The sequence below is a fragment of the Monomorium pharaonis genome, chromosome 1 (assembly GCF_013373865.1).
Source record: "Monomorium pharaonis isolate MP-MQ-018 chromosome 1, ASM1337386v2, whole genome shotgun sequence".
NCBI classification, from domain to species: Eukaryota; Metazoa; Arthropoda; class Insecta; order Hymenoptera; family Formicidae; genus Monomorium; species Monomorium pharaonis.
Window position 1 is genome coordinate 9769778 of NC_050467.1, and position 24587 is coordinate 9794364.

General features: G+C 29.5%; 1 protein-coding gene across 9 annotated transcripts in view; it reads left to right on the top strand.

The window, feature by feature from the left end:
• The first annotated feature begins 4188 nt into the window (after positions 1 to 4188).
• LOC105835394 (vesicular glutamate transporter 2) overlaps positions 4189 to 24587 on the top strand; it is a 200757-nt gene continuing 180358 nt past the window's right edge. For 4 of the 9 annotated variants that reach the window (XR_004962679.1, XR_004962684.1, XR_004962680.1 and 1 more), the window contains exons 1-2: positions 4224 to 4361; positions 18487 to 18548. Coding sequence is in view for 6 of the 9 variants with exons in the window: in XM_036284601.1 (XP_036140494.1) it covers positions 18505 to 18548 (44 nt within the window). In the remaining 3 variants the exon portion in view is untranslated. Of the gene's footprint in view, positions 4362 to 18486; positions 18549 to 24587 lie in introns of all 9 variants that reach the window. The other 5 variants (XM_036284567.1, XM_036284477.1, XM_036284635.1 and 2 more) reach the window with 5 other exon arrangements.

The following is a 24587-nucleotide window of genomic DNA, read 5'->3' on the forward strand; positions in this document are numbered from 1 at the left end:
TTCACGATACTTAGGTACGATTTGCACGCATCGTAAGCTTCACACCGACCGTGGTACCTCACGCTTCCCAACCAATTATATATTTCATCTATAACCCTTTGTCTCTTTGTCTCAACCGCAGCATTCGTCATTTTTTTGTTTATACCTATACAATTTCAAAGCGAGCCGCTGTTTCTACAAGCAGCCTGATATAGGTGCTAAACCGCAAATTGCATCCTGCATTTACAAATCGTGAGACACTAAAGTGCGATCTGAAATCGTGTTTATAAATTTTTTAGTCGCCGCCGGGCGACACATTTTGTCTATCGCTGATAGCGGAGGGGTTTTAAAGACTTATTTCCCAGCGACTCCCCCTCCCCATACATCTTCCCTTATTAAAATATCGCGAGCACGATAGTGAGTACCGCAATGGGTGGGAGTGAGAGCGAAGATAGCATAAGAGAGAGAACGCGTGTTATATGTCGCGACAAACGCTCTTTTCCCGCCATCTCGCGTAACCGACATAGTATATGTATGAGGGGAAGAGGGGTAAAGAGCGGTATTTTTTGATACCCTTAATAAAAACATATCGGCTTTTCAAAGGCGTAATAGTTTACGTCTGATATGCGGGATATCAGTTTACTTCTGATAAGCGCTTCTTCCCGAAGTCCCGGGTGACGTCATCCCTCCCCGCCGTAACATCCCCCGCGCCTACAAGTCCCCCCCCGCACACCCGCACCCCGTTGGAACTCCAGAGTTAGAACCAGCCTATTATTACTACTATCATTGAATTTTGACTGCTGTCTTTATATAGATGGTTATTTATAAAATTATCGTTGCAATTTACATAAAAAATAAATATAAATTCTTTCTTTAAAAAGCCATGTAAGTGATTTCATTGTTGACATTTTTTCGCGAGAAAAACGAAATTAAAAATACTTAAGAAGAAATAAAAAAAAAAAGAAAAAGAGTAAAATAAAGTCAATCATTTATACATGCAAATAAATTATATATATAATTATGGTATATATAATTATATAGTATATATAATAGTATATATAATTAATGTGTAAATAAATAATTTAATATCTCAGAAAATGCTAGAAAGATTGTTATCGTTTAATTGTTATGTAAATTTTAGAAATTTACATCTGACAGCATGAATATTATAGAATATAATATCTACTTTTTTATAGAGAAAACAAAGAATATTGTAAAAAAAAATTTAACTGGAGATAGCAAGAGAGAGAAAAAAGAGAAATAACAAAAAATTTTCGATTTTGTAAAATATATAATTTTATCATGTTTTTACCTTTGATACTCTGCAAATTTTTTTGTGTTTATTAAAAACTACCAACGTTGAATAAATTACATTTAATTTGTTACAATTAACGTTAAACACATTGAATTTTGACAGCTGTCAAATTTTTATAGATGATTATCTATACAATCATTGTTGCAATTTATTTTTAAAAAGGAAAAAATAAAAAGTTAATTAGCGCGTCTGTGGTGTATTGTTACTCTCACACAAAGTTCATCCCACACATCCAGGTTTAGAAAATGATTAAAAAAATGAATACTTCAGTGTAAAGAGAATGGTAAAATCATGAAATCGCGTATTATTATGAGCACTCACTACATTCATTTAACTCTATTATATAATATATTCAGCATCTGAATTTTGATCTGCTTCGGTTTATTAAACTTATTTTAAAATTATTAAGGAGGTAGTGCAAGTTTTTAGCTTAAATTTTATCAGTCTCTGCTATTCTCTGTTGTTTTACTAAACGCTACTTATTTTACTAAACGCAACAAGCGCACGCTGCGATCACCCGAACTACGATTCGCGCTCTTTATCGCAGTCTGCCTCGATGTTATCTCTCACTTTTCAGTCTGCCTTTTTGCATATCGTTTTCTAAACGTATAAACAATTATTATATTAATTTTTAGCCTTGAATCTTATGATTTTTTTTACTGCTAATTTTTCGCCACTTTGAAGCGGTCTGCCGACACTTTCTCTTCCAGGAAACAGTCTGCCAATAATTATGACATCTTGTTTCAATAAACACTAAACATTCCCGCAGATTTTATGCTTGAACCTTATTCTTTTTTTTGTCGTGAAATTTACTATTTTTAGCCCCCCCCCCCCTCCTTAATCTTCCTGACCGCTCAGGCAGACTGACGATTTAGCGTTCGGCAATACCAAAGGACCCTTTTTAGGTAGAGACCTTCCACAATGCTTATTGATGCTATTTTATGTAACTAACTCTTAGACTATTAGAACCTACCATACATTGCTTTAATTAATTTCGTTTTAAATAATGAGAGATTTCCACGCTCTCCCTAGGTAGAGTAAGATGATGTTTGATGACATTATCCGTCATGGCCTCTCTCATGCAATATTTTACTGCATCGTGCAGAGTAACCACCAGAGTGCCACCAACTAAATGTAATTATTGAACATAAAATAAAATATCAATTTTTATTTTAAATAATTGTATATTTTTATCATTACTTATAGAATGTATATTTGTTTTGTTATTATTTTATGTTTATCTATCTCCGTAAAAAACTTATCACATTTTCATAATCTGTTTCTAAAATATTATTAAAATCTTCCACTTGTTGGAACGATTGTAGCGGAAATAAAGGTGGTTTAGGGGGGCATAACATTCTGTCGTTGTGTTTTGCGTACTACTTTATCTAGTTTTTTGTTTACAGTTCTGCAAATATAATATATAATAATTATGTGATATTTAATTTTGTTATGCTAACTTAATAATTTGTAATTTATAGAATAGGATATAGAACAGGATGTTCTGAAATTGTCAGATAATCTCTCAATAGCAGATTCTTTACATTTCAAGATAAAAATTAATACAAAATTTAATATAAAAATGACTATTTAGACAGTTTAGAATTTAATAGCGTAATAAAATTTTGTATAAATTTTTATCTTAAAGTAGAGAATTTGCTAGTTAACTGGAATTAATTATATTTTATGGCAGGTTTCGCGCGCAAGCATAGCGCAACGACAAGTAATAACAATGCTTCGATATTTATGTATGAATATAAGAGCAATTTTATCATTTTGCCATCTAAACGCGCGAAGAAAAATTTGTTTTTTGTTGTCACAAATTTGAAATGTTTTGATTTTTTAAAAACTGATTTTACAAAATTAAAGAGTGTAAAAAGGTCTTTGTTTTTAAAAATCGGAGTGGTGTAATACAAGATACGATGTTTGAAGTTGATCGCGACGGCACAAATGATAAAAATTCAATGCTCATATTAGTAGGAAACCAGTTGGTCGTAAGTTAAAAGATTTGAACGATTTTATTTTTAATGGGACTAATACAATTTGTCCAAATTTCAGCATAATCGGTAAACTTGGAAAATTTTGGTGAATTATTTCATCAAATAATGCTTTATAAGGGTGATCCATTTATTACGGGCAAATTTCTCATAAACTAAGCGAAATATAAAAAAATGATTCAGACAAAAGTTGTATATGTTTTGAGGGACTATAAAATGGTACTATTAGTTTGACCTAGGATGATCATTGCAGGTCACGTAAAGGTCACCTTCAATTTTTTAAATGGAACCTACTATTTTTTATTACATATTCTTGTAGCTTACCTCGAAAGTTTTTTAAAACGCTACATTATGTTATTTTTCATTAATAGAGAAAAGTCATGTAAACAGCCTGTTCTTCAAGAATTTTTTTTAAAAAATGTAACGCGTAGATTGATTTAAAATTTAAGGTACAATTTACGGACATTACAATGTAAAAAATATTTTTTTTTCAAACTTTAATTTTTTATAATAACAGTGCAATGGCAGCTTGAAAATGGCGTCTGGAAAATGCGCCGTGCAGCGTACAGATCACAAAAATAATCTGAAACAAAAAAACCAAAATGGGTTCTTTAATTTATGCAAAAAACGCACAACATGTCGTTTTTATTTTATTATAAATTTATAATTTTTATCGTAATATTTTAATTTTTGTTATTTTGTGAATATGATAAACTTAAATATTATTTTTGAAGTGTACACTTTAAATTTGTTTAGAAATATAAATAATATTGAAAAATATAATATTAAAATATTCAGAAATGATTAAAATGTTTCACTTTTCAATTAAGATATTTCAGAAGTATTTTTGATATTTTAAAAAAATTTTGGTGTATGAGAACAATATTCTAGCGGATATTTTCAGATCGGTTAGTATATATAATGCTCATTACCTACAGAGCACCAATCACTACTTGTCTACTTATTATTGCTAAAACGTTCGTCCGCTTCAGTTGTTTCGCGTACACATATTGTGACTGATCTTTTTGAACGTCTCATATAGTGTTCAGTGTTTGTGTAATATATAAAATGTAAGTATTGTAAAATTTGTGTAATGCAAACTTCAGTATAGAACAATCACAGTTTCAAATCTCAATATACTTCCTATAAAATATATCTTAATATTTATTTAACATTATACATTATCAGTCTTATTTATATAGTCAAGTGTATAGGTAAGCTTTTATATTTATTTTGTGTACATATATTAAAACAGTTTAGTTTTATCTAATCTGACAATTTTCTTCTTAATACTCTCTGAACTAAAAATTTTAATAGAGTATATATAATAACATGGTACATTTTTGTAAAAAAGGAAAATATTTTATAAATTATAATATTTTTAATAATCTTATTTTAATATTTTTGTATACAATGTTTTATTTCAATTTATGTCAAAAATTTTAATTCTTTTTTGTAAAAAAAAAAAGCTTTAAGCAAAAAGTTTTAAACAATGCGCGCGCGCGCACATGTATAGACAGACCTTTTGTCTAAAACAATATGTGTGTTGTAGGAGATAAATAATAAAAAAATTAATTTTCGGAAGACATTTTAAAATCTTACAAAGAAAAACAGATAAAGTCAGCGAATTTTGAATTCAAGGAGAAAACCTTTCTTATGTATATTTTTCAAAGTTACTTGTAACGCGGTTACCGTTACAATTACTTTTTTTGGTAACGGACTAGTAGACATTACTTTTCTTTTTCTATAATAAATGTAACCATAACGTAGTTATACTTTTTGAGTAACGGTAACGAGTTTAACAATTATTTTTATCCAGGGTTGGATAAGTTAATATATTCTTTTAACTAAATTAAATTAAAGTTAATGAATTATAAAATTAATTCAGTTAAGTTAAAAGTTACATAAATAAAATACTCACTCACAAGGGAACCTCGCGAACCCGAAAATTCTGATTTTAATGAAACTTGGCATAAATGTAGAAGAAGTAAATACATAAATTTAGAAATTAAAAGTTGGTGCTTATAAACGGTTTAAAGGGTTGAAACCACCCTTCAAAAATGTTGAGTTTTTGTCTTTTCTCGATATATCTCGTAAACTAAACAAAGTATTAAAAAATGTTTCACACAAAAGTTTTACAGTATAAATACCTCTATTTAACTATGCTATTTATTTTTTCAAAAAAATTTTTTTTCAAAAACAAATTTTTTTTCTTTAAAAAAAATTTTTTTTGAAAAAAATAAATAGCATAGTTAAATAGAGGTATTTATGCCGTAAAACTTTTGTATGAAACATTTTTTTATATTTTGTTTAGTTTACGAGATATATCGAGAAAATGCAAAAATGTCTCAACTTTGAAGTGGTTTCACCCCTTCAAACCGTTTTTGAACCAAAATGAAACATTTCTAAATTAATATATCTACTCCCTCTACATTTATGCCAAGTTTCATTAAAATTAGAAAATTTTTCGATTGGGCTTATAAACGGTTTGAAGGAGTGAAATTACCCTTTAAAGGTTGAGATATTTTTACCTTTTCTCGCTATATCTCGTAAACTAAACAAAATATTAAAAAATGTTTTATACAAAAGTTTTACAGCCCAAATACCTTCATTTAACTACACTGTTCATTTTTCAAAAAAAATTTTTTTTTAATTTTTAATTAAAATAAATTTTCAATAAAATTGACTTTTATGTATATAGCATTTATAAAATAATTATACTATCTTATACTACGTTCTATTTATATCATTTATGTGTATATTATGTATGTTATATTTTATCTATATTATAATACTATACATTTTTATTATCTGCATCCCTATATGTATTAGTTTTCATCTAACAGTTGCGCAATATTAGAGTAGTCACGTTGCTTTCACACAGTTCATTCTGTCTACGTCACACATTTCACATTCAAGTTTTATATTCGTCATATCACGGTATATATCATATATGAAATGGAAATCACGTATTAAAGTTTGATATCTTTATTAATGATGTTACGCGTCATTTTCACATCTGTATCAACGTGTGCTTGATCAGTACATCAGTATCACATCTAACGTGTGCTTGATTTTTCTGTTAGATTATTTAATTAAGCAAAACATAATGTTACACGTAAATGTTGCGAATGTTCTTAATATGTTAATTATTTTATTTCAAATTATACATATTCCACCTATAAATGAAAGAGAAATACAATTACGTGATGTGATAGAGGATATTATAACAGTGAATGTGACTTATCATTTGATGTACACACTGATACTGCTTTAGAATTTTAAAATTATTGGGAAGTGGATTTACCTGATACAGAATATGTAACAAATGATGAGGAAGAATTTTTTTAAAATGATAATTGTGGTAGGGACTTCACCTTTCTGAAGCGACGTTGTACTCCTAAAAGAGAGTGTCGGCCTTTTATCACTTCCCCAATATTTGACGGCTTTCCTTTTATAGCTACTATTTAAAATTTTGTCTTCTGGTTCACAATTATATTCATTATCAGGTTCATAATCAACATTATCATTTTCTAAAAATTCTTCCACTTTATCTGTTACATATTCTATGTCAGGTAAATCCACTTCCAAATAATTTTGAAATTTTAAAGCAAAATGAGTGTGTACATCAAATGATAAGTCATTCACTGCATTTGTTATAATATCCTTTATCACATCACGTAATTGTATTTCTCTTTCATTTATAGGCGTTGGTGGAATATGTGTAATTTGAAATTAAATAATTAACATATTAAGAACATTCGCAACATTTATGTGTAACATTATGCTTCGCTTAATTAAAAACAATCTAACAAGAAAAATCAAGCACATGTTAGATGTGATACTGATGTACTGATCAAACACACGTTAGACTTGACACTGATGTGAAAATAACGCGTAACACCATTAATAAAGATACCAAACTTTTATTAATACGTGATTTCATATATGATACATACCGTGACATGACGAATATAAAACTTGAATGTGAAATATGTGACGTAGAGAGAATGAACACTGTGTGAAAGCAACGTGACTACTAATATTGCGCAACTGTTAGATAAAAACTAAACATACAAGGATGCAGATAATATAAATGTATAGTATTATAACGTAGGTAATATATAACATATATAATATACACATAGATGATATAAATAGCACGTAGTATAAGATAGTATAATTACTTTATAAATGCTATATACATAAAAGTCAATTTTATTGAAAATTTATCTTAATTAAAAAAAAAATTTTTTTTCGAAAAATAAACCGCGTAGTTAAATGGAGGTATTTATGCTGTAAAACTTTTGTATAAAACATTTTTTTATATTTTGTTTAGTTTACGAGATATATCGAGAAAAGGTAAAAATATCTCAACCTTTGAAGGGTAGTTTCACTCCTTCAAACCGTTTATAAGACCAAACAGAAAATTTTCTGATATTAATGAAACTTGGCATAAATGTAGAGGGGGTAAATACATTAATTTAAAAATGTTTTATTTTGGTTCAAAAGCGGCTTGAAGGGGTGAAAGCACGCTTCAAAGTTGAGACATTTTTGCATTTTCTCGATATATCTCGTAAACTAAACAAAATATAAAAAAATGTTTCATACAAAAGTTTTACGGCATGAATACCTCTATTCAACTATTATATTTATTTTTTCCCAAAAAATTTTTTTTTCATAGGAAAAAAAATTTGTTTAAAAAAAAAAAATTTGTTTTTAAAAATAAATAACATAGTTAAATAGAGGTATTTATACTGTAAAACTTTTGTATGAAACATTTTTTAATATTTTGTTTAGTTTACGAGATATATCGAGAAAAGGCAAAAACTCAAAATTTTTTAAGGGTGGTTTCAACCCTTTAAACTGTTTATAAGCACCAACTTTTAATTTCTAAATTCATGTATTCACCCCCTCTACATTTATGCCAAGTTTCATTAAAATCAGAATTTTCGGGTTCGCGAGGTTCCCTTGTAAGTTATGAATGAATTCCATTCTTTCCCAAGCATTAAACAGATGGCTGAAGTCAATATTATGCTATATAAATCTCTTCGTTTTTTCATGACGAAAACGATGGTATAATTCACAATAATATTAATTAACATTAAACACGTTGATAATTAATGTAAATTAATTGTTTTGGAAAAATAAAAGATAAACCGAGATAAAATGGATCTTAGATATTGTTTAAAATGTATAATTATTTTAAAACAAACAAGTTAAATAAATCGATAGTTTAAGAAAAAGAACGAAATAAAGAAAGACATAATCTATTTCTTTATTATGTTATAAAACTGCAAAAAAACGTTTATTTTTTAAACAATGGAATATATTATTAAAATGGAAAGAAATTACTAAAATATTTTAATGAATACAAGTGGCATTCGCCACACTGTACTGTCCTGTGGTTTTCACACACAGGAACATTGTAACTCGCACAAACGCAGCCGTAGTATCAATCTTTCTATAGTGAGTGCTCGTTCAAACAAAATATAAACACAAAAAACCGTGTCTCCTACAGCGATATCCGAACAAAATGCATATGTTATGGTCAAAGCCCATAGCGCGGGCGTTTCTAGGATTGACTGGTCAACGCGCGGAATAACCAAGCGTTTTGGTCAAAGTCCGAAATAGTTTTGTATTTCGGACTTAGATTGATATGTTTTTAGTCCATCCTAGGAGTGACTAACGTAGCTGGTCAAAGTTAGAAACTGAAAAAAAATCACTTCGGATTTTGACTAGTCAATCCTAGGTGTGGCTTAATTCAGACTTAAAAAAATAAAGCCAAGATTTTTTACTAATATTTTTATTGTTAACATAAAGTAAGTTTTAATTTACCCTTGTAGTTGTGTAATTTGAAATATAAAGTAAATAAACCTTTGGTAACTTGAATCAGCCATGTTAGTCATTCTTAGGATGCATCTCGTTTTGCGTGGAAAGTCGCAAACCCATGTGGTGCAGAGATTGCTTCGCGCGCGCGCGAGGGGGGAGAGAGAGAGAGATTTTCTTAATTTTCTCCTAAAATACAACACAAATATGTATTACATACGTACACATACATCTAATTGTAGTCATTTTAATCGAGTTATATATTATGCATAAATATATATTAAGCAAATTATTAGTTTGAGGATTACCAACAGATATTTTAATTTCAATTTATTTTTTATCTGTTCGGGAGTATTTTGTTTTTTTTTATGATATATCTATATTTATAAATTAAATTTAAGATTATTAGATCACAGATTTTATCAAGTTTGATAAATAACAAGTCACAACGTTGATATGATTTCAAGTACGTGATTTCATTCTTTACACTTCATTGATTACGGTCACGAGTGAAAGTCAAAATATTCAGGTAATGAATGTTGAAATAAAAGAATTCATTGTTATGCCACAAAAACATGTATGTGTATGTGTGTGTGTGTGTATGCAATTAAAGACTTTCTTAATACATATAGAATATTTTGAAGACAAAATATATGAAAAAAGGGCTTAATAATAAACTAAATGTATATTAGTATTATATTTTATATATTTTAAGTGCATTGACACGTTTATTGCCATGTATTCTCAAAATATGTTAATCATATTTTTTAATGTTATATGCGTTCTTTTTTTTCTAACCAGCATTGAAAAAAAAGAATTATATTAAAAGCATTTAATAAAGAAAATTAGACCGTAGATAAGAAAATGAAATCATATAGTAATCCAATTGTTATATTAATTTTTTTTTAAATTATAAAAAGGTGTCAAATATACGCGCGCAAGAAACGCCCTCAAAAATCTACAAAATAATTTTAATTTGGCACTATGAATGTATGAAATTTTAATAAAATAATCTTTTTCTAAAAAAGAACAAAAAACGTATTTTTTCTATAAAAGTAATGATATAAAGAAAATGCGCCAACTATGAAAATGGATGTTCATACGAATTGAAACATCTACTTTTACAAATAATTATTTGTACAAATATTACCAATAAATATTTTACTACTTGACGCCGCTAACTCGAATAATTTGCTTCAATACAAAATCGTTTTCTTACAATCTAACTTACATAACTTAAATAATTACTTAATAACAAATAATAATTACTAAAATTACAATTTTTTTACAATCGAAATCGTAATGGCATTATATACATATAACATCATACATGCACGCATGAGTGAAAAAGAAGGAGGGAGATATTCGAATGTACGCACGCATAAGAGACTGAGATATTAAAAATTGCTTCTTTATAAACAAAGTTATATACTATGCGCGCACGCACGCACGCACGCACGCACGCACGCACACACGCACACACAAGAGGTGTAAATCCGACCGAGCAATCTCCATGTGGTACACCTTGGGTAATGCTAATGCCGGCGGTCCTGTAACTTTTAAGTCCTATAACTCAAAAAGTAGTTGAGCAAAACACTTTTAATTATAGTGTTTTGGAAAGCTCTCGAGATGAGCTACAAGAATATGTAATGAAAAGTGGGGGGTTTCGTTAAAAAACATTAAGTTGACATACAAATGATCTTCAAATTTGATTGTAAGGTCAAGGTCAAGATGATTATGTTATGTCTCCCTTGAAGCCATATAACTTTTGTCTGAAACATTTTTCTATATGATCGCTCCCTGCAAAGTTACAAGGGGTGATAGATTAAAATGGGACACTCTGTATAGGCATTTTGAGCTGACTTTACTTTTATTCTTCAAAACGTGATCCATCATCTTGGATCCGCCATATTGAATTTTGCAAATCAGGATCTCAGATTTGTAATCAGTGACCCCGAAAACATGTAAAAGTCATTCGATTGATACCGAAACATTATTAATCCAACTGTTTCTTTTTCTCGCGTATAAAAAAAATTGGTCGAATTTTTTAGCTTTAGAGCGCCTTTGGTCAGCTATGTTGAATTTTGAAAAACTTAGTCACTGATTTTGAAGTTTGGAGTTTATGGACGCAAAAAATTTAATCCCCAAGATTGAGCTCAAGCAGTTTCAATGTGATATCGTTGATTGAAAAAAATTTGTCAGTGGAAATTTTGTTTTTTTTTTTTGAAAAAATTGTTTATAACAATTTTGGAATTAATTTTTTGAAAAATTGGCGGATTCTGAAAGAGCACGAAATTTTACGCAAGATGAGCTCAGAATTGAATTTTTGGAAGAACTAAAACATGATGAATTCTTTTAGCGAAAGTCTCCCAAAAATCGTCCCTTTAGACGTTAACGGGTTAAAGGAAAATAGCAAAAGAGAAAACAGAAAAGTGCAATTATACTTAGAAGATGTCACTTATCAAAGAAATAACATTAATGATTTCTACCACTTAATTGAAAATAATGAAAATGTAAATGCTAATAATTGATATTTGTATGAAGATAGTGTGAATAATTCAACAAATAACGATTTTGATGACACTGTTAATGTTTGCTGTGAAGATTTTAACAATAGTTTTGATAATAAGTTCTTACCATCTTCACATGACAGTGTATCACAGAACGACAATGACATAAAGAATAAAATGCAAAAATGATGTGTACAAGAAAATATTAAGCATTCATCGGTACATAAAGTATTAAAAATGTTGATGGATTACCTATACACAAAAGTTCCTTAAAACAACTTTGGCTACTTTGTTATTGATGATCGATATTATTATAAACCACTTTTAGTTTTTTTATTTCTCGGTAAAAGTAAACCAGAACCAATTACTGAGTATTTCAAAGAATTTATACCAGAACTCAAAAACATATAAACACGGATTTTTTCATGATAAAAGTAAAATAAAATTTAAAGTTGTAATTAGAGTTTTTATTTGTGACACTCTAGCACGTTCTATGATTAAATGTTACAAATTATTTAATGCATACTCAGGATGTGATCGATGTAAACAAGAAGGTGTATATATAAATCATAGAATGAAATTTCCATTAAAAGATGCATCATTTTGTTCTGATAAAAGTTTTTACTTCAATGTCAGATCCAGATTATTATGAATCAGTATCTCCTCTGTCGGAATCAAATATTGGATTAATTTTTCAATGTTCTTTGGACTACATACGTTTATTTTATCTAAGATGCATGCGTAAACTTTTAATTATGTTAAAAGAAGGTCTATGTTTTAGATTATCAACTTATTTTATTCGTTGCATTTCTAATAAACTAGTTGCTCAGAGAATACATTTGCCGGTTGAATTTCAAAGGAAACTACATAGTTTAGAGGAAATTGCTCATTGGAAAGCATCTGAATTTTGACAATTTCTATTATATTTTGAAATAGTTATTTTGAATAGCAATGTTCCTTTTGCAATTTAAAAACATTTTTTGTTGTTGCATGTAGCCTGTATTATCTTATGTAGTCCAAATTTAATTAAACATTATACTGATTTTGTTTCGAATTTATTTAGCTTTTGTTAATCACTGGCTAAAATTGTATGGTACTGACACTGTTTATAATGTTCATTGTTTAATACATTTAACAATTAATGCGAAAAAATATGGTATTCCTGATATGTTTAGTACTTTCTCTTTCGAGTTCTTTCTTTGTCAGTTAAAAAGACTTTTAAGAACTTCTAATTAATATTATAACAAGTAGTGAAAAAATTGTCACTGAATTCACATGTAATAGTTGCAGAAAAGAAGAAACAATTATACAAAAAAAGATTTTTACTGTGTCATGTAAATTCAAGACATTTAGATAAAAATCTGATTGATTTTCTTTGTCACGTACAACAATTCAGGAAGGTAAAAAGCACTGCCTTCAGTTTATCAATATCTTTTGGAAATAATTGTGTCAGCATGAAAGACAGTAACATTGTAGTAATTTACAATTTTGTAATTGTTATTATTATTGTTGCAGCTATTAGAAGTCCGTTGTATAATGTCGCATATTTTTTGCATGATGTCTTATAGAGATCCATTAATAAGTCAAGATCACATATTCATCCTTCAACGCTCAAATGCACAAGATTTTTTCGTACACTTTGACGGCGTAAACTCTATGTAAAACGGACAAACTTTTTATCCAAGAATATTTTTCTAGGGAGTTTCGAGTGAACTCTTTTGAATGCCGCCAAGAAAAAGTGAAAAATAAGTCAAGAACATCGAGTTTTTGCGCTTTCTTTAAAAAAGATCTCGATTTTTTTGTGTAAAAGTTTTTTAAGTGGATTTTTTTTATCATAACGGATTTGGATTAGGATCGGAACTGCATAAAACGTGCACTTTTCAATTGTACTTGAAGACTATGCAGAGCAAAATTTTTTTTAGCATAACGTATACAATATGGCCGTCTAAATGTAAGAAAATTTGAAAATCTTCATTTTTTAGGATTTTTTCTATTCAATCATAATTCGATCTACTAATGCTCATTAATCACATAGAAACGTTTGACCATATTAGTTTGTAACTTAAAAAGTAAAATCCATTATGGCGTTTCTAATATGGCGGCTACGATTGGCGAATACTGAAAAAATTAGTATAATTTATAATTTTTTTAGTTTTCCGTGTGTACTAATGTGACTGGGGAGTACAAAAGCACTATGTACACTGTGTGCGAGTGAGTATGTATGTACGTACATACAATTCAGGAAATAATTATAAGTGAAAACTGATGACATAACTTACTTCTAAATCGTCCTTTGCCAATGACTTCATGTCAGTGTTATCGATTCTCACCGCGTAAAGATGAACGATTATTGAGAATTTTTTTATATTTTGTATTTTCATATTCATTTATTTATTTTTATAATTTTTCATACTCTTTTTACTTAAAAATTTTTTTTTTGTAATTGAATCTGATGAGTATTTCCAAAACATGTCTTACAAAAATATGAATTGTAAAGTTTACATAATTTCATTATTCTCACTTTACTTTGAGAACATAAAAGAACACGAAACCGATTTAGTTAGCTCACAGAAATATTGTTCAACAAAAACATGTACAGTGAGAACAAGAAGATTCTGTAAACATTGCAATTCGTATTTTTGTAAGACATGTTTTAAAATAATAATTAGATTCAATTACAAAAAAAATTTTTTTAACTAAAAAATAAGAATATAAAAAATTATTGAAAAATTAATGAAACATGAAAAAATACAAAAAATAAAAAACAAAAAACTTCTCAATAATCATCTACTTCTACGTAATGAGAATCTCTGACATGAAGTCATTGGCAAAAGACGATTTAGAATTCAGTAATGTCATTAGTTTTCACTTATGCTAGCGTCACACTATGCGCTATCCCAGATAACACTTAAATATTCTATAAACGTTTTATGAATATTCTTTAAGAATATTTCGAATATTCTATATTACATTCTTATATATTCATCGTATGTTCATAGTATATTCGAATGGCACTCCTATATATATTTTCTAAATGTGAATAGAATATTCTATTGTATATTCTGAGAATATTCTATGCATATTTATAAGATATTCGATAAATATTCTATGTATATTCTGTAGAATATTCTATGCATATTTATAGGATATTTCATATTCTACACATATAGAATATTCCATATTGAACACATAAGAAGTTAATATATACATAAATATATTAGAGGTTATACTGCAATGTGTTCACGCGGTCATATATTATTGAGAGAAAAAATGCATAAAGTAAACGTTTTATTACTTTTTGATTGTTGTATATCTCCCACTTTATACTTATATTTTATATTTATTGCATAATAACAATTTTTTACTATTGTATAAAGAACTGTAACGTAGCACACCACAGCACACATATGATGCGACTAGCGACAAGCAGCGACAAGTCTTTCGTACATAGATATGTACTGCGCGCATGTGCAATACACTATGTGCAATAAATAAACTTAACAAATATTCTAAGAACATTCTTCTCTATTATGAATATATGATATTCGATTGTAATATTCTACGTATATTCATAGAATATTCGATTCAAATATTCTAAAACTAAGAACATTCGCACTTTATAAGAATATTCGTGAATATACGATATCCGAGTATGATATTCTACGTATATTCATAGAATATTCTCTTGAATATTCTGATATTAAGAACATTTGCACTTTCTAAGAATATTCATAGAACATTGTGTGCTATCTGGGATTCGTAATTCGCGATTCGTAATTCGTGGAGATTTACTCGGTGTTTGGGGAGATTTGTCATTCCTTAGTTTATATTACTTCGACCAATTTCAGCAGTATAGATGTTTACTTAACCATTATATTTATTTATTCGGTTTCCATCATAGCAGTCAAAATAAAAACTACGAATCATTGTGAATAGGCATCATTGCGAATAGTGTATCGAGACACGAATGGATTGATTCGTGTTAATTTGCGTCCTTTGACATTTTTTGAAAAACCGCTCGGTCAGCGAATTAGGGCGAATGGCGAATCGCGCATGACAAATCGACAAATTTTCTCTCCACACTATTCACGAACGTCAGATAAATCGCGAATTACGAATTACGAATCGCGAATAGGCGCATAGTGTGGCGCTAGCATTATAATTATTTTCTGAATTGGATGTATAACGTACACACACATTTGCACACAGTGTACATACTTGCTTTTGTATTCCCCAGTCATATAAGTACACGGAAATATAGAAAAAAAAACTACAAATTATACTAGTTTTTTCGGTATTTCCGTCAATCCTAGCCACCATATTGAAAGTGCCATATTGGATTTCATGTTTTAAGATACAAAGCAATATGGTCAAACGTTTCTAAGTAATTAATGAACATTAGTAAATCGAATTACGATTGTTTAAATAGAAAAAATGGAGATTTCCATAATTTCTGACATTTTGGCAGCCATATTAGATCCGTGACGTTAAAAAATTTTTGCGTTGCATAGTTTTCAAGTGCAATTAAAAAGTGCACACTTTATGCAATTCCGACCCTAATCCAAATTCGTTACGATAAAGAAAATCCACATTTAAAAAAATTTTATACAAAAAATCGTGACTTAAAAAAGCTCAAAAACTTGACGTCTTTTTCCATTTTTCTCGGCGGCAATCAAAAAAGCACACTTAAAACCCCCTAGAAAAGTACTTTTGAATAAAAAGTTTATCCGTTTTATATAGTCTACGTCATTAAAGTTTATGAAATTTTGTGCATTTTGAGCATTAAAGAATTAATGTAATGTTATTAGCTCATATAAACTGCACGCCGACAATTTCGTCAGTCTTGAAATATAGTTATTAGCTAAATGTCAATGTTCAGAAGCTTCTTTAAAATCAATCTTATTAAAAAAAACTGTAAATAATTTATTGCGAAAAATTTTTTAAAATTTATAATCAACATCTTAAAAAACCTTTAGATACTAAGTTTTATGAAAATTAGTTTGATGCATACTTCGATGTTTCAAAGAATTAAATTTAATGTGACACGAATAAGACTTAAACATTTTTTTAAAAATTTGAAAATTTAAAAAATTTAAAATATTTTATACTCTCATTTTTTCTATTTTAATTAATTAATTAATTTTATTGCGTCCTCTAAAGGGATACAAGGCGCTTTTAAATAGAGCATACCCGAACCGTGAACATCATTTTCTACTCCTTCACAATCCTTTACATAATCATTTATACACAAAGTTTTTCTTTTCGTCCTCCTCCATCTGCTCTTCTCTTGTCTCTCCTCTCTCCGTCCTCCTGTTCGGCTAACCGCCCTTGTCCTGCCTCCCCACCTTCGCCTTTCCTCCTTCTCTTTCACCTGTCTCCTCTATTAGCACCTCTTCGCTCTCTTTTACATCTTTATGTTTTTCCTCATCCTCTGCTCTTTTCCGCCTCTCTCTTCGATTTCCACTCCTCCAAACATCTCTTTTTATCCTTTGACTCTCCTTCATCTCTCCATCTTCCTAATCACTCCCACGATCTCCTTCGGCATCATCCTTCTCCTCTCTGCCCCCATTGATCTTCTCCGCTGTCACTATCTTCTTTCTGTCTATCCACCCTTCGCACTCTCCATCTTCTTACTTTCATATTCCACCTCCGTCTCCTCTATCTGCCTGCTCTTCTGTTTGACCAACCTTCTCATCACTCTCCCTCTCTGGCATCTCTTCTGACCTCTCTCCTCTCCTTCCTTTACCTCCTCTGTTCACCTCCTCGCACATTCCTCTCACCAATCTTGTCAGCTCCTCCGTCACCTTTCTCAGTCCTCTCATCTCTCTCTTTATCTCCCTCAGCCCCTCCGTTACCTCTCTCAGTCTTCTAATCTGTCTCTTTACCTTCCTCAGCTCCTCACTAATTTCCTTCGCTCCTTTCATCCTCTTCTTTTACTCTTGCTCACTCAGCTTGTTTACCAAACTTTTCCGGTGGACTACGTGCATATAAACGCAAGTGTTTCCAAAATACGTTACCGCGGTCTCCTCTCTCAGTATTGCCATCCTTCGCATGTTACCGCACCAACCAATCGACCATCCGTCTCTTTCGCCATTGGTCCACTTCCGTCATGTATCGATACATCGATCCAACTCTACCCTTCCGCCATTTACTGTCTCCACTGTCTCTACTGGCCATACTCCAACATCTCTCTCTTCTCCATGTACCTCTGTCGCTCTCTTTCACTATCCTCTCTCCTCGATCTTAATTGTCGCTCCATTTTCTGCCTTCTCATCCTCTCTCTGGCTCCGGATTTTTACACTGCTCCTCCTCTCCTTCTTTCCGCTATTTCCCTCCAATTCCACCTGTATTCCTCGACACATTCTCCATGATTATTAATTTCCCAACTCTCCTCTACTTCTCCATCCTCCACTTTCGATCTCAAATTCCGGAGCCCGCAATCTCACCTCCACACACTACGGCCTCATTTTTATATTTTTATTTTAAAAATTAATTTTAGATTTACACATTTTTAAATTATTTTTGGTAATTGTTAAAAAAACTGTTTTTATCTATATAAAAGTAGGAAACATTTTATAATAATACTATTTAGTAAGGTTCAAAAGTTTTGGGTAGACTCACTTTCAGATTTTTAAACTAAGTATGGTTCTGCTCATTAGATGATCCAATAGTTACTGCTATTATGCGCAGTCACACGGCTTTACTTCAAGTAGTGTGGTTTTAACCTTGAGTTTAAATAGACGTGTATCTATTCTATGTTTCTACTACAGATCGAAAAATTTGAACTTTATTACATATATTTATATTTTGCATTAATATTTTTTATATTCTTCTTTCTTTATTTTTTTAATTTCAGAACTTAATACAAAAGAAAATGGATTCTTCGACTATCAAAGAAAGTAACACTACACATAAAACGTAAGTCGCTTCTTTTTACTAGCATTATTTATTAATTAGGATCCCGTATATTCTGAGAGAAATGTTTCAAGAGGCACAAAATGTATGTGCGCGTCAAGTGTACGTGCGCGAACGACTCTATTACACGAGACGCCGCGACGATTCCGACGACTTTCTGACTTTAACGCAGTCAAACTTTTACCATTTAAAGTTAACAAAAGTCGTAAAAATCGTCAATTCTTCATAAAAATTGTCGTCAAAATTATCAATTGCCAAACTTATAAATTATAATTATTGTTTTTTACTATAATATTCGTCGGGTACTTTTGATATTTAGCTTTTATGTCATTGTTCATTTCAATATTATACGTCCTTCAGTATTATACACCCGGTACATGTGATATGTGTTGTTTTCAAATTTCACGAAAACATATATATGTATATGTATATAGAGTGTCAGAAAATTTTTTATATAGCGCTTTCATGGAAGTAGAGCTAACTAAACTGACTGAAAATGTTCTATACCATTTTGTAATTTTGGCAGTAGTTAACGAGTCATTAATTTAAAAAATATTCGACTTGACAGATTTGTCGTCAAATGCCAGCAAGCGCGCGGCGAGATAAGTTCGCTCAGCAGGACGCGCATCCGCGGTTGCTAAAAAATTGTTTATAAACTCGGCGTAGCCATTGCCGTTTATAAACAATAGCTCTCTGCGTGCCTAGTAGTTACTCTATCTCCATGCAAGCGCTATATTAAAAATTTTCTGACATCCTCTATAGAATAGTTTAATATGACAATCGTCAAAATATACATGTGTCGTCAAATTCATCATTTGCGTGTTTTAGAATAAAAAAAAGGCGCCAAGTGTTTGGTTTTTCCTTTAAGCAAAATAATTATTGGATGGTTTAACCTAAATAATATAAGAAAAAAATAACAAATTCAAGATAAAACTTAATCAAATTCAACCTAAGTGGTATATACTTTTGGATGGTTCAACCTAAGTATTATATACTAAGTGTGTCAAATTTAACCCAAGTAATATATATTTCTGAAATTTTTAAAGTTTATACTCACACACAGAAATTAAAACTTCTCTACAAAAATAGTGATATTTAAATATTTTGCGCCAATTATAAGAACAAATATTTTTATAGAAACTAAAACATTATTACTATTCTTTAGCTAGTTTTTATAATACAAAACAATTTTTTAGATTTATATTATAAAATGAAAGTATTAATTTGATTGTTTTAAGTTGGATTGTTTTAAGTTTGTCTTTAGATACAATTTCGTTAATTACGAAGTATTTTAACGATAAACTTAAGAAGATTCTTAAATATAAGATTAAACTATAAATATTAGCCTTTTGTATTAAATTATTGGCTGCTGTACGCCTGCAAAAAACAATTGTCAGGAAGCAAATTGGCAAGAAATAAAGGAGATAATATTGAGCTGGCAAGTAAGTTTTAATACAAATAAATTATAAATATTACAAATAAATACTTTAATACAAATAAATATTTTACTACAAAAACTTGGCGCTGCTAAACCGAATAATTTGCCAGCTCTTTCTTTTTCTTTGGTATGTGCATCTGAATGTGTGTGTGTGTGTGTGTGTGTGTGTATGTGTGGTCGTTCTATGAGGGGGAATATTAAACAATTCAGTTCTTCCTATTCTAGACGAGCTTCGCAAAGAATCATCACGTTTCAAGAAAATATCTGTTAAGTATGTAGGAGCTACATTGTGAACAACATGGAACATTACAACACCGAGGAAATATTTCCTTCTACTAGATACACTCAACCATTTCAGTCGGTGCCGAAAAGGTGTAATATGTTCATCTCTACGCACATCAAAAATAAACCGAATGGTACAATTTACAAGTCTGGTACAATTTACAAGTATCAAGAGAGAGAGAGAGAGAGAGGAGAGAGAGAGAGAGAGAGAGAGGAGAGAGAGAGAGAGAGAGAGAGAGAGAGAGAGAGAGAGAGAGAGAGAGAGAGAGAGAGAGAGAGAGAGAGAGAGAGAGAGAGAGAGGAGAGAGAGAGAGAGAGAGAGAGAGAGAGAGAGAGAGAGAGAGAGAGAGAGGGGGGGAGGGAGAGAGAGAGAGAGAGAGGGAGAGAGAGGGAGGGAGAGAGAGAGGGAGAGAGAGAGAGAGAGGGATTGTAACGTATGCACGCATAAGAGACAGATATTAACCGCATCTTTAAAAATAAATCGCTTCTTTATATATAAATTAAGTTATATACTAAACACACACGCACACACAAAAACCAAACACTTGGCGCCTTTTTTTTACCTTTTTTATAAAGGTAATTTTGTTGGGATATCACGTATTTTGTAGTGTTTATAGACCACTTAGATTGAATTTGATGCATGTATCACTTACATTGAATTTAATAAAAAATATCTTATTTGATACATAAATTTTTTTTTCTATTCCATATATCACTTAGGTTAAATTTGATTAAAAGTTTTATTTTGAATTTTGTAAATTTTTTGCTAAAGAAAAACCACACACTTGGCGCTTTTTTTACCTTTTTTAAAAAGGTAATTTTGTTTGGATATCACGCATTTTGTATTTTTTTTATAAACTACTTAGATTTCTAGACCACTTAAGATTACACTCTAAAACTTCCTCTTTGAGAAAAATTTTACGAAGAAGCTAAAGTTTATATAACGGATATAATACTATAAATTTTTAAATAAAATTTTCCTTTAGGGTATATTTTGAAAACAGGCCTAAGTTGAATTTGACCAAAATGATTATTTTAAATTTGTGTCTTTCCTCAAAGAAGCCCACACACTTGGAGCCCTTTTACCTTTTTTTAAAAGGATAATTATGTTTGGTCACTAAAATATTATTTGATGTAACATAGACTAAGTGATATTTTATTTTAAGGAAAAAATCATAAATCCAAGATAAAACTTTTGATCAAATTCAACTTAAATAATATATATCTTTGGATGGAAAAAAATCACATTTATTTACGTATCAAATAAATTCAAGATAATACTTTTTATGAAATTTAAACTAATTCAACATGGGTAATATATATGTGTAAGCTCCTTTCAAAAAGCAAAAAATCACACTTTTGATTCAACCTAAATACATACATATCACATTTATTTACGTATCAAATAAATCCAAGATAAAATATTTTTTATCAAATTTAACCTATGATGTAACATAGATTAATTAAGCGAATATTTTAATCATTGATTAATAAATTGCATTATGCACAAATACAACTTATTGTATAAAAAGAACATTTACACATAAAACAAATAATCAATCAATGAAAAACAACTCGCTTCGAAATTTCTCAATTTTTTAAACATTTATAAAAAATTACATTTATATTAAATTAAAAATATATACTTAATAAGAATATATACTTAATGTAAAATTAAATTCAAAAAGTAAAATAGCTCTCAGATTTTACATTAGTGTCGATGAGATAGATGAGCTGTTGTATTATGTAGAAGAATTGGTTAAATGTTGCTGTAATTGTTAATCAATATTAATAACTAACTAAATTAATCTTATCCTTACAACATTATCATTGACAATTATAGCAATAAAAATACACAATTTTACATCACGCAAAATCTCATCTATTTCATCGACACAAGTGTAAAATCTTAATGAACGATAATTAAATAGATGAGATGTTAAAAATTATTAAATAAATGATTAACCACCACTACACATGTCACTTGACACGAACTGACCCGTGGCCCAAGCAACCTATATGACCCATTAATCATCAACACCAACATAAAATTAAAATAAAATAGCTCTCTAATTTTACATTAGTATCGATGAGAGATGAGATGTGTTGTATGATGTAGAAGAATTGTGTATTGGTTAAATGTTGCTGTAATTGTCAACCAATATTAATAACTATCAATTATATCTAACAAAATTTCAAATAAATGATTTTAATAATACTATTTTTATTCTTTCCTAGTAACATATAATTATATCTTGGTGACAAAAGTGATATCTTAGTGATGGTGATAGTTCTTATCCTTACAACATTATCATTGACAATTACAGCAATAATACACATTTTACATTACGCAACATCTCATCTATCTACCTCATTGACACCAGTGTAAAAAGCTACGAAATAAAAATAATTTATTTCGCTTACACCTTTATGCCAGCTTTCTTACACTGGATTAATCCTTTTATGCCTAGTCTTACTTCTTATTCCATGCTTACTCCAGCTATTGTAGACCAGGCCTTATACCGTTATATCTAACAGTAACTGATGTCTTTTAAAAAAACAATATTTTAAGAGGTAAAAGTTTTGAGAGGAGAGACCAGGCCTAATGCAATATCTATAATTTCAGCAGGAGTAATGAAGTGAGGAATAAGAGTATAACAATTGATCATTTCATATTTTCTTACTTCTTATCTTACTCCTACTCCATTACTCCTGCTGACATTACGACTACCCAGGTAGCAAGGTGACGTTAATACGACGTCAATAATTCGTTATTTAAGGTCGCAGACGTCATGTTACCAAATTAAGACGTAATAGTAACGTCATTTTTTGACCTATTAATTACGTCAGTCATTTATCCATCCTACAACGTATTTCCGACGTCATATTCTTGACTAATTAATAACGTCAGTTAATTGATCATTTTACGACGTATTAATAAGATTTTATTAGTGACTAATTACTGACGTTAACTATAATTCTTTGTAATAATTGACGATTTAACCTCAAATGACAAATTATTGAGGTCTAGTGGACGACACCTTGCTACCTATAACTATTAATCATTATTTAAAGATTGGTTAATAAACAACATTATTAAAATTAATATAATATTTTATATAATTAATACTATCAATATTTTAGAATCATCCCAGGCAGCACATAATATTTATGATAAATATTTATTAATATTTATTAATATTTATTTTTTCAAAATATTATAAAAATATTTTACACATATTTTATATATACGAAGAAAAAAATCTTTATTCAACATATTAAAATATAGATTAAATATTTTATATAATATTTATGGTAAATAAAAGATAAAGATTTGTATAAGTAATATTTTGTAAATATATTTATAAATATTTCATAAATATTTTTATAATATTTATGATAAATCTTTATGATTTGTCAAATCTAAGACCACAAAAATATTTATAAAATATTTGGATAAATATTTATAAAATATTTAAATAAATATTATAAGTATTTTATAAATATGTTATAAATATTGCGTTTTGTCTGAGGTATAATTTAGCTTTATCAAAAGAACAAAGCAAAAACATATTTCTATAAGTTATTCCACATAATGTTATTTTGCATATGTAAAAATCAGGAAAAAAACTGTAAATTTATATTTATTTATAAAAATATTAGTTAACTACAAGTTTCATGTTTCTCGCATCTATTGAACTGATCTATAACAAATATGTATTCATGATCATCAAGTGTTCATGGATCATCACAAAGGGCTAGGTAGCGTACGATCTTCGAAGTCAAGCAACGTCGACGGCGGTTCAGAGTTGGATGGGTGACCGCGGAAGTTAGGCAATTCCAAATGTGACTATGGTGTAGTGGGTCGTGATGCTTGTTGAGAAATAACGTAGATTTTTTTTTACATTATAATTATGTTATTTCGATATTTTCATAATGCAAGTACTGCATATATAGGACATGTACCCGAAATATTTTCTAAAACGTCAAAATAATGGCTTTTACTACCTGGGATAGTCATAAAAATGACGTTAAAATGTCGTCTTTATTAAATGTAATCTAAAAACCTATGTTTTGTCATAAAAATAACAATAAAATACCGTCAAATGTACGATACTAGCTTCTTGAAAATGACGTCAATAATATGAAAATAATGACGTATTTTTGACGTCAATATATGACGTCGTTAAGATGAGACAAATGTACGTCAGTTTTACGACATTTAGACGTCATTTTATCTCGACATTATGACGTCTGGTTCGTCATAAAATGACCAAAAAATGCCGTCAATTAGACGTCACCTTGCTACCTGGGTAGTATTC